This window comes from Parasteatoda tepidariorum, chromosome 11, assembly GCF_982258835.1.
Source record: "Parasteatoda tepidariorum strain Cologne lab strain chromosome 11, Ptep-v5.0, whole genome shotgun sequence".
Classification (NCBI taxonomy): Eukaryota; Metazoa; Arthropoda; class Arachnida; order Araneae; family Theridiidae; genus Parasteatoda; species Parasteatoda tepidariorum.
The window spans coordinates 66646722-66659510 of NC_141765.1; the positions used below are offsets into that span (position 1 = coordinate 66646722).

The 12789-nt window shown below is 27.1% G+C and overlaps 1 protein-coding gene across 1 annotated transcript in view; it reads right to left on the reverse strand.

Moving 5' to 3' along the window:
- Positions 1–341: 341 nt before the first annotated feature.
- LOC107437522 (uncharacterized) overlaps positions 342–12789 on the reverse strand; it is an 81883-nt gene continuing 69435 nt past the window's right edge. Inside the window, exons 3-5 of the mRNA XM_071187967.2 lie at positions 10475–10584; positions 9370–9549; positions 342–1123 (exon numbers count right to left, since the gene is read on the reverse strand). Of these exons, the coding sequence (XP_071044068.1) occupies positions 873–1123; positions 9370–9549; positions 10475–10556 (513 nt within the window). The 5' untranslated portion in view covers positions 10557–10584 and the 3' untranslated portion in view covers positions 342–872. The remainder of the gene's footprint in view (positions 1124–9369; positions 9550–10474; positions 10585–12789) is intronic.

Sequence of the window (12789 nt, forward strand, 5' to 3'; positions counted from 1 at the left end):
ACGTTGTTCACAAATTTCCATTCCCTTCATTTAAATTAAAATACATATTTTTTTGCAAATAGTAAATAATAACTCACTAATACCGTCCTTCCAATCCACCTTCTTGCAAAAATAAGAGAACCGTTTATGAAAAAAACTTACATATTCAGTTATATAATCAAACTTATATACTCACTTTTTAACCAATTATAAATATAACAGTTCTTGAAAAGAGAGATGTAATATTTCTAAATATTAAGTGCTTCAAAAAATGTACCCAATTAAATATTTTCTAAAACATTAGATGAAGTAAAAGAGTTACCAATTATAAATTAATTCTTAAATTCAAATTGCCTTAGTTATTTATTTTTTTTTTTTTTTTGTATGTTTACTACCGGAAATAGTTTGCATGTATATTTGTTGAACTGCAAGGTTCATTAAACAAAAGAAGAAGTTAACTTCTGATAGATGTTTTTATTGAATTAAATTTTTTTTTCGATATTTTAGTGATTATTCATTAAAATAGTTTGATACAGATAGAAAAAAGAGGTATTAATCGAATTAACTTTATTCCTTTCAGACCCATAATACGTTCTTTCGCAATTCTGTCAAGGAGCTACTTACTGCTTCTTTAAAGTAAAAAAAAATTTATTGAAAAGAAATAAGTTACTACGTTATCTAAAAAATTGATTAAGTACCAAAATTAAAAAAAAGAATTAATTTACTATATTGTACATAAAATACAAGCTATTATATCTATTGTATCTTTATAGTGAGAAAGAGATAAAATTTACTTGCAGTTAAAAATATTTGATGACTTCCAAATTTGGTAACTCTTTTTTACATATAAGTAATTTAACACTTATAAGTAATTAATTACTTATAAGTGTTGGTCAGAGATGATGCATAAAATATTTATATGATATTGTAAGGAGAACAATCAAATTCGGTATTTTTATTTGTAATTGCAAAATAGTGCTGCTGTTACAGCCATCTTCAAAACAATTCTGTACACAGCCTCTCACGTATCGGTCTTCATAGTAAAATCCACCACAATGGCTCATACGAACAAGCTCTGTGTCTATGGTAAGTGTACCGCTATCAACTGCGCAACCACGAACTACTAAAGTCTCTCCAGTATCACCTAAAAGTGTACAAAAGTACAAATTATGTACTAAATATAAAAATACATTTCTTAGTTTATTCGTAAGTGTAGTTAAAATTTTAAAAAAATGTAATTAGGAAGTCAAAATTTTTGATGGTCCCATGAAAACATTCTGATGGCTTATGTTGGTTTCAGTGCAATTCATGATGGCCCATTATCATTTGATGGTCAACATCATCCAGAATTTTCCATTATGCGTTCATGGTTTTTGATATGAAAACAAACTTCCATCATTCCACGATGGAAAATGCTACTTTAATACTATGAGAAATACCATCAAGAGATGTTTGATTTTCAAGGACCAACAATCCATGATGAACGCCTATAAACGGGTTTGTGGTTGAATAACGTGGGCGATGCTACTCCACTGCCGTATCTTAGCCATAGGTGCTCACTGGGTAATGATAAGAGAGTAGCAATTCTGGAATTTCTGAGGCCAATGGGAAATAGATCCAAGTGCCCGCCATTAACCAAAGAAAAACAACAACAAAAAACAATCCATGACGATCCGGGATGGTCCATTATGGTTCCAACTATACATTTCTATGATGGTTTAATGAGAATTATTGTTGGTTCAGCAGGAATATACCTTTAAAATAATTTGCTTTTTTAATGTTGGCCCATCAAAATCAGTCATTGTTATGATGGTGGTTCATAATAGTTCCAACATTTGATTTCTTAGAAACTGTGATGGAAATTTCTGATAGTTCAACATGAACAAACCATCAAAATAAGTTTCTATTATTATGCTGAACCATCATAAATCAATCCGTATTCCTACATTGGGGAGATGTTTACTTATGTTGGTTACTATCAAAATATAATGGTTCATGATAGAATTATTGATGGTTATCATCAAGATTATGTTGGGCCATCAATAGAAAAAAATCAAAAATTTTGACTTGGGCATGTAAAAAATAAGTCGTTGTTGGCAATTTTCGTGTTGCTTTAAATTAAAATCAAAATTGCCGCAGTTTTTTTTATGTCATTTTGCATTCAAACAATAAGCCTATAGTTTGTCTAAGGAAAGAACTCTCCTGGTCATGAAGTCTAAGGCGGTCTGCTGCTACGGAAATAAGAAATAGCGAATTTCAAAGAGAGGAGCTTCATTCTCACCAACCCGGGTCAAAATCTGTCTTAAATAATGACCCTAAACTTACTTATAGTTTGTCTATGTAAAGAACTCCCCTATCCATTCGTCAGGCGTAATGGCGGTCACTACAGTTACGAGGTTTAATTATTTCAAGTAGGGGTTACTTGAAATAATTAAACCTCGTAACCGTAGTGACCACCATTGCACCTGACGAATGGATAGGGGAGTTCTTTACATAGACAAACTATAAGTAAGTTTCAATGGAGATCGGTGCTTTCGTGTGGCTGTAGAGCTTCTGATCTTATAGTATGTCACGTTAGCTTTCGTGGCTAAAAGTGTCACCTATCTTCAAATGTACCTTCAAATGTATCACCACCACTGAAAATCCAAAATTTCAACTTTGAAGTTGCGGGTTGTAATGTATACAAATGAGTCATGTGGAAAAATGTCAGTTTTTATTTAAAAAAAAGTTTTATAATAATAGGTAAGAGAAAGTGATCATCGTGAATGTAAAGTGTTAATAGATGTATTTGTCAATGTCGCCAATTTCTTTTATAGTGGTTATGAAATCGTTTCAGTATATTTCACATGAACTTGACAACTGCTAAAAAAAATGTGTTTAAGATTTATTACCAGTTCTCACTGGTTCTAACTACTCCGAAAATATCATATTTAATTTATTTAAAAATATGGAACAAAATAATTTTGAATATCAAAATAAATTTAAAAAAACATTACAATCAATGTATACATAGGATTGTTGAGACCTCTAATAAATAATTTGATTTATAATTATGACACATAATTAAAAAACATTAAACAGAAATACAAGCAGTTATGTAATTAAATATGAGTTATACTTATATGATAAACTTTAAATTTTAAATTGATTCTTAAACTTTAACTGATGACAATAGGCTTAATGAAATAAAATAAAATTTATCACAAATGCACTAAACTATTTACTAAGTACGTGAATGTTGCAGAAGGCTTTAATTGAAACCAGATTACTAGCAAAGTTGCTCTATTTGATATAATTTAAGTGTTATTGCATAAAGTGTGCTATAATGGTTTATCAGAAAACTTTATGAGAATTCTGCTTAATGCACTTTGAGTAGTTGGCATTAATTTATTATTCCAACGACGTCAAAATCTCTAAAGAGAACTATGTACTTAGAATTAAAGGAAGTTATTTTTTACTCTTCCTTATGTTATGTTAATGGGGTTTCTCAAGAATTGTAGGACAAATGAGTAAAATATTTGTAGAGGTGAGAATAAAGAAATATATCCGAGGTTAATGTTCTTTCCACGCAAACATGTCTTACCTTTTAGTGACGTTAAAGTTTAACTCTTATGTTTTTTTAAGATCCAAACATCTTTACTACAATCTTTCTTTCTACAATCTGTACTATAATCGATGTACAAAATGGATATTTCTTTTTAATAATTCAATTATTCATTTATTTTTGTTTGTTAATTCGTACAAAATTTATCATTTTTACCCCTTAAGCATGATTTTTAAAAAAAATTGAATATTTTAAAACTTTAAAATAAATCCGAAATATAACTATATTTGTATAATATAAAACTGTATTGTATAATTTTTCTTTTTCTATCTTGCAAGTATGTATTGTCTTGTAAGTATGGTCTTTACTTTGGTAATATTGACTTCATTGTATTTTTACCCGTTTTCACACGCTTTACTATCACTTGCTGTTTGGTCCTGATAACGAACGTCGTGTCTTGGGTGCAAAAAACATGCCCAGAGTTTCGAATTTTCGTGAAGCAATAAAATTGTTTATTGTTATTGTATTGTACAATTTTCCCTTTTTTATCTTGCAAGTAAGTTCTCTATTTGCCGACCGGCCTGTGTAGGGTGCAGGAAACTGTCCTTGCATCAGAAAGGTTCTGGGTTCGAATCCCGGGCAAGGCATGGATGTTTCTTTCTCTCTATCTGTGTTCTATGTCCTTTCTCATTTGTGTGTGAATGTGACCCGCCCTATAAACGGGTCGTGGTAGCGTGATGTGGGCGACGCTGCTCCTCCACCGTGGCTTCGCCACAGGTGCCCACTGGGTAACGAAAAGAGAGTTAGCAGTTCTGGCACGTTCTGTGGCCAATGGACAATAGTTCCAAGGGCCCACCATTAAAAAAAAAAGTTCTTTACTTTGGCAATATTGACTTTATTGTATTCTTATCTGTTTTTCTCGCTTTACTATCATTCGCTGATTGGTCCTGATAATGAACATCGTGTTTTGAGTGTAAAAAACATGCCCACCCATTCTAATTTTCATGAAGTAATAAAACTGATTTTTTAAATTATTTTTTCTTGAGTTTTTTACGACAATTTGTGATTCCGTACAATAAAAATAATTTAGAATAAAACAAACAATAAATATTTCAAGTTGATAATTTTGAGACAATTTCTTGTTTGGCATCTTTTAATTTATCATATTTTTGTAAAATTACTCTGGCTCGATTCAAAAACTATTTTAAACCAAGAAACATTCTGTTTTTAAATTACATAACATTAAAAAAAATGTTGAGATACAAGATATATCCTGGGTCTAATAGAATAGATAGAGATTTGATATAAATAGAAACACCAAAAATATTTATCCAATTTCAAATAGCTAAATGAAACTTTTTAGGAAAAAAATTTAAAAATGGTAAATCAAACGCCTCTTATACTGTAGTAGTAATCCGAAATTGCAATAAATGTTATGGAGTTTTATAACAAATTTAGACTGCCTTGATTACATTTTCCAAGAAATGCTTACTTACTTTTTCAGCCATTTTAATCAAACATGTTTTATTAAGCTGTCAAAAAATTCCTTTTCGTTATATAGTTTAATAATGTATAAATTTATTTATAATGGGTTTGTATAAAAGAAACATATAAATTTCAGTAACATCAATATTTAGAAAAGATTGTTAAAAGGTACTTTTATGTTTGAAAATAAAGACAAGCAAAGATTATTCAAGGAATATATCCTTTTGTTGCGAAATTTTAAGGATTAGCACTCGTTTAGTGATATTTGAATTGTGTTCTTAAAATTCATAAAATTTCAAATATTAAATCAAAAGTTATCTAATGTGGCTATTTTTTTCCACTGAAATATATTTTAGCTTAAAAATTAATATAATAATAAAAATAATTTAGCCATTGTGTCATAAACAGTTTTTTTCCCATCTTTAACTTTCCCAAAATCAAGTTTTAATCTTATCCATAAACACTAAAAGCATGTTGATTATTTCAAATAGTTACATAAAATTAAAGGGACATTCGAGTTAAATAAATAAGAAGATTGTAAAATGCATTTAAACAAATTTGTTTTATAAATAGAACTGAAGCAAATTAAACATAATTAAGCTGAAAAGGCGTTAATTTTAGTACTCTTATAAATTATTAGATTTTACTTTATTGTATTTTTAATAAAAAAAAATGAAAAGTTTATTTACCTAAATGGTAATTATGATAAATAATTAAAATATTGAGCTAAACCTTAGATTTAGATTCTTTTAGCTTCTAAAACTTGAGCTTTAAATAATGGCATAAAATGCAATTTACTTTTCTTAGAAGTATAGGGGTTCAGACATTCATAAATGTGATAAAATATTTTAAAAAAATCAATCAAATTCACAACACTAACTTTTTTTTTATTTTTAATTACTAATTAATGTTGTGCATTAAATATGATAAATTTTATTGTTTAGAATTTTTTTGCATATTTTAGGATATTATGTATTTTTTCATGTTTTGGCCATGAGACAAAAACTTTTGAACTGAAATTATAAGATAACATTGTCTTATGCCACAAAATTTTCCGAAAGATTACTCGAATCAAATTTCTTAGATTTCCTATTCTTTCTCATTGTAAAATCTCCGACCTAAGGGTATAAAACCAATTGTATTTTTACATAGAAAATCATTCTCTAATTTGTTTTGTTGCCTTTACAAAGAAATTTAACATAGAAAATCTCTTTGTACAAGCATACAAACAAAAAGTTCGTAAAATATTATATTTAAGTGATAACATTATCCTAAGTTCTGTTCAATATTTTGGACGTTGGTTCTCAGGAACTTAAGCTAGTTCCATAATTGACGTATACAGACGCAGTTCCATGATAGACGTAGTTCCATAATAGACTTTGAATATTTTAATTTTTTGTTTATTCATGTTTAGAAGTAGAGACAAAGAAAAATAACGTTGTTTATTAAGAAAACTATTTTTGTATCTAAAACTAAACAAGGGGCACTAACTAGTGACATCTTAAATGCGTTTCTTAAGTTCAAAAAAATTTAACAAAGTATTTAAGAAAGTATCGACTTTGTCTAAGAGTTTTTTTTTTAGTTTTAAATTTCCAATTAAGATCTAAGTAAAAAGAAAGTATCGACTTTGTCTAAGAGTTTTTTTTAATTTTGAATTTCCAATTAAGATCAAAAATGCGTTAAAAAGCAGCCTACTTGCTAAAAACGTTGTTTTATTCTTTACTTTCACAAACTTATTTCTAAGAAAACTCCGAAAAATTAAAACAATGTTTAAATTAATTCAATTTAAAAATAACATTTGCATAATATTTATCATGTTTTACAAACATTTGTCCTAAGTTTTAGACCCATAGCTTAACAGTTTAACTGAAATTGTATATTCAGTTTCCTTAAATATTACATTTTGAATTCAATAAAACCAAAAGATTATTAAACCAAAAGATAAAGATAAATAATTAAGATAATGACCGACACCTTAGATTTTAAAAGTTAATTGTTTTCATTACTGTCGCAATTATGGGAAGAAAATTACTTTTAATCGCGTATTTAAAAGCGAAACAGTAGTAATTAGAAAAAGTTCTTCCTTCCTAGAAAAAGTTAACTCCTTCTAATGCTTAAAAACATTCATTAAAGGTTTGACATTATTAATTTTATTTTTTTTAAATTTTTAATTGGAAAATTAGATAGGTAACGTTTGCTGCTCTGCTCATTTTATAGCAGTAAAGGGATAAAAATTTAGTAATTATTGCCCTTAGAATTTAAAAAAGTATATATTTTAAAAAGTTTTAAATAATAATTTTTAATTTTAACATTTATGCATTTTTAACTGAAATTTTTATTCATGTGTAATTTTCATTTTCATACTTTTTTTTATATAAAATGAACTTTTATTTACATATAACAAATGAATTTTCGTTTAGTAAGTCAAAATCTAATTTGCACTAATTAGTAAAAATTATGATTTTAAATATTTTGTGATTTTTTGAAAGGAATGTCTTGAAAAAATATAAATAAGAACATAATTTGAAATCTTATTCGTTTCACCGAACTCCATTTGAGTGACAAACGGGAAAACATTGCAAAAACCTTTCAGCAAAATTAACATCGTTGAAGTTTTCCAAAAGAAAATCAAAGTGTATGCATTCGACCAAACATTGGCTATGAGAATACAGCAATAAACACTTTAAGCATGAAATTGTTGAGGATGAAGATTTAGGACAAAAGAAAGTACTTCTCGGGATAAGCTCATATATTCTGAGTAAATGTGCGCTTTCAAAGATATTACGTCTACTCAACAAACTTGTCTAAATTTAGAGTTCAACGTGAATGGTAGTTAGAAAAAAAAGTTTAATTCAAACATCTTCTCAAATACTTGGGAGAGAAAATGAGTTTTATTATGTGAGAAAAATGCTTATGGCGCAAGAAGGTTAGTAACAGACGAAATAAAATTTTAAAAAGAGACGAAAATGAATAACATGGTCACCCTTAACACTAGAATAAGGTTATTGCGAATTTGAACGAAATTATAGTTCAATACGCTCCAAAAGTTTTAACTATTTAACCCCTTCCTTCTCGCTCCCGTGAAAATGACGGGGTGAGTTTTCGCTCGCTATTTCTCGCTCCCGTGATATTGACGGGATGGAGTGTTCAGTAGTAATGGGCCAATAAGAATAAAACTAATTCGTTTCTTTTACCCGAAAAACACTTCATTTCTTATTTTACACACCATATAGCAGTACCAGGATATTTTTAATGTAATTGTAAATAGTTAGTTTATTTTAAACTAGATACTAGCACTAATCAAATACGTGTATTTAGCAAAATAGACACTTTTATGACCGTTTTCTTAATAATTAACCGATCGTTAAAGGGTTAAAACACTGGTACTTGTTTCTCAGTATACTTTAATTCTGATACTTCGGTACTTTCTAGGTCCTCGCTATTTTTTCAAATTATAATTATTCTGTTCTCTAATAAACAACAATAAGGTATGTGGAGTTAAATTGCTATATTTTCTGTTTTTAATAAGTAGTCATTTTTGGTTTTAAAAGTGATACACATAATTTTAATATCCCCATTTTTGAATAAAGTGGTCAAAATATGCAATGTTTTATCTATCTGAACGTCAAAGTCAACCAATTTGAAATAAAGTAATTATAAGAACTTTTCCGGTATGTTTCCGGAACTTTTCCGGTATTTTACCTGGAAGTCTCGTATCTTATTTGAGTATAAATTAATCAAAAATATTAAAATGTTACAAAAATAGTACTCATTATGGTAGTATACTTTGTATCAATAAAAAAAAACTCTCAAGACTGAAAGGGTTACTGTTACTCTAGTACTGGTAGTATACTAGAACTGGTAGTATACTTTGTACCAATAAAAAAACTCTCACGACTGAAAGGGTTACTGTTGCTCTCTAAGATAACCGTAATCTCATCTCTTGAACCATAATATTTTGAAACTGTGCTACAACCTTAATAAATTGTTTAACTGAGCTTATTTCCATTTAAATTATACCATATTATCATTCAACCCAGACTATGTAACCATTCTATAGAGGGATAATAATAATGCTGTAATTATCATGAGATAAAGGGATTTAACTTGGTAACATCTTAAAGTACTAATTTAAATGCGCTCCAAACCCTTTATGAGTTTATAAGATCGTATTTTAACTTATAAAACAAAAAGAAACATATAAATGTCTTCCAATTGTTTCCATTCAGATAAAAGAATTTTTTTTCTACAAGAGTTTTAAATTCTCGTAATATATATTCAAAGTACAAAACACGGCCATTTCAAACCATAAATGCCACTCACAAATCTTTTTAATGACAAAGCAACTAAAGTTTCAATACCATATGTTCCGGCAAGTTTGACACACGTAGTTGCTGGAAAGACTCCATTTCTTTGCTTTCTTCCTGCCCAACATGGGCTCTCTAAAATGTCTCGGGTATAGTTATTGTGAAAAGGATCGTCACATGGGGGGTATGTGCCAGCAGTAGATATACATTTAAAACAATCAAGACCTAAAACACCTGTGATAAAAACACAAAAGAATTACAGTTGGAGAAAATTTTATTATTAAAACTTTAATTCTAAATTCATTCAAATATGAAATAGTTCATAAATATTGTTGTGTGAATTTAAAAACTTCTTTACCCTTCTTTTTAAGTTTTAAATATATTTTCCACATTCAACATAAAATATATTATTATTAGAATTTCTGACTGTTCTTTCTGTTTTTTCTTGATTCCGTTTTTTATTTACAATCTCAATAGAAAGGAAGTTAACCGAATAAACTATATGCATGTATTACTATACAATGACCATTAATTAATAATTATTTAAAAATATTTGAATTATTGTGCATTATTTTACTTAGATTAATACATTTTATTCAGTAAAAAAGAAAATAAAACTGAGTTACTAAATTTAAATTTCATGTATTTCAGATATTAAAATATTTAAAAAAAGTTTTAATTGTTCAGATACCAATAACAATAATCAGATAACAATATCTACAAAATATTTTTAGAAAATATGCACAAATCAAAAAAGTTTTATTTTTAATATAATTAGTTAAATTATTAATATAAAAGTTAAATTATTAATATAAAAGTTACATTATTAATATAAAAGTTAAATTATTAATATAAAAGTTAAATTATTAATATAAAAGTTAAACTACTAATATAAAAGTTTAATTATTGATATATATGTTCACAAAATTTTATCGAGTTAGATTTACAAATAATCAATAATAAATTTTATCGAGTTAGATTAATTAAGGAAATTTTTAACTCAGAGGTGAAAAATAAAATAATACTGCTTAGAAAAATCATTTAAAATCTATGAATTAAAAAGGAAACAAACGGATGCATTTTTAATTAAAAATATGAATATAAATTTTCAAATTAAATATTTAAAATTAAGCATTATCGTTCTAAAGATTTTCTTTACCTTGGTAAAATAAGGAAATGATAAAGACTTGAATTATAATTGGCAGACTAAACAGCAAAACAAAATCGGAGAAAGACTTCATTATTTAGAAAAAATGAGAGAACTCTTTCCTAAAAATAAAATAAAATTCATTAGAATTGAGAAATTTCTAAGAACAGCTTTTGATTTCAAAGAAATCTTATCATCCCATTATAAAATTTCTTTGAAAAATAAATTAAAATACTGCATATTTGGAGAATGCATATAAATATCAAATCATAAATCTTTTTAGCATATAATTTAAATAAGTATTATAAAATCATTTATTAAAAAGAATAAGAACTTGAACATGAAAAGCATCGAAGACTTTTTAGTTTATTGCTTTTAGCAATATTAAAAACTAAATTTTAAAAAAGCATTAACAAAATTAACATTAAATAATTATGATCATAAATTGGATTAATTGCAACAACTGAGGCGAAAAAGGAATACTTTTAAAAATTGTTTCATGAATTAAGTATATTGTGCCAATTAATTTGAAAATTAATTAAATTTTCAAAGTTTTTTTAAGTGATTAAATGCCAAGTAATTTTAAGCTATATGTCTTTACATTAATGTCGATAAGCTATTCATATTTATAAAATGTCTAAAGCTTTGAAAGACTGAAATTTCCATCAGTTAGAAAGAAAAAATAAGCATTAACAGAGCAAATATTTTTTATTTCGTTGCACTAGTAGTTATCCAATTATTTAATTAAGACATAAAGAAAATTTACTTTTTGAAGTATTTACATGGACCATAATATAAAGTATTTGTTTACTTAAATTATCCTTTTATCTACATCACAAAAATATTTAATGAGTTGTAAAGAATTCCGGCTCAAATCACGGTATGAAATATCGGCACTTTGAGTGGATCTTACGTAGAATCCATTTTTAACAAGAAAATTCCACTTTAACCGTAAAATATTATACCGTAATTTTTGCAGTAACATTTATTTAATTAGAGTGACTCCGTAATTTGAGGGTGATTATTACTGTAAAAATTATAGTATATCAGATATTTTGCTCCGTAACATGTTATGGTAAAAATGGATTTTATCAAAAAAATTGCCGGCACTTTTTACGGGATTTTTTAAAGTGTACTTGCCAACCAATCATAAATTAATTCAAACTGAACGCAATTTTTATTACTGAGTTTTAAAGGGGATTGGTAGCTTCATATGTTGAAAAAAAATTCATTTATGTTTCATTTCCTTTTTGAAAGATTTTACTTCTCATGGTAAGAATCCAAAACCGTTTTTAAGTAAAGAAGATGGCATTGCACTTAAAACGACACCAACATACGTGGATGTAACTTTACTTAAAAGTTTCAAATCCTTTTTGTTAGGAATTGCATTATCTTTTTCTTTTTATGTACAGATAATCGCATTATTTAAAGCTCTGGTAGCTGAAGTATAAGTGCAAAAAAGTATTTTTAAGTCCAAAGACACGAGTACTTGAAACTAAGGAATAACTATTGGATTCAACTAGTGATATTAAAATTCAAAGTTGATTATCTCAAAACTATAAATTATCGATTGGAAGTAGTCTTTGCTTCTAAACCACGCATTTAGTACTTTTAGGAATTTTTTTTTAAAAAAATGAAATTTTTTTTCAATTAATTTTTCTATTATTTTGTTTAATATTAAGATTTAATAAGAAGATCATTTTTCACAGACTACAAAATACGATATAAATAAGAACTATTATTGTATTAACTAATTTTGGATAAACATAGCGACACATATTTTAAGTTCAACCGAACTCCATACAATACAAAAACTTGTTTTGACGCAACTTTATTGTATCTCATTTAAACACAATTTATCAACAAAAAATTGAATTTTGAAAGTACACTTGCCGCTTCCTTATCAAAAACGACATCTGTTATTTATACATTTTTATTTATGTTAGAAACAAATTATAAAAGTAGAGGGGTTTTTTGTTAAAAAAATGGAAAGCAACTATGATTCCAATATGGAAAAATTAGCATTAAAAAAAAAACTAACAATCTTTCGTACCGTAACTTTGTTTTGAACCAATTTAAATAAATTACCTCAGTAGTATAAAAAACTAGCTATCCTGAATATTTACCCGAACTATATCATTAACTATATCTTTGCATTAGTTTAAAATGTTACAAAAAAAATTGTCAACGTGATATGTAAAATGCTTGTCAACGTCATATGTAAGCAGATCTATGATATTTTAAATTCGTAAAGGCAGAATAATTCAAAAAGTATAACTAAAAGTATTACCATTATCAGTTAACCCGCTTTAAAAATAGTGAACACA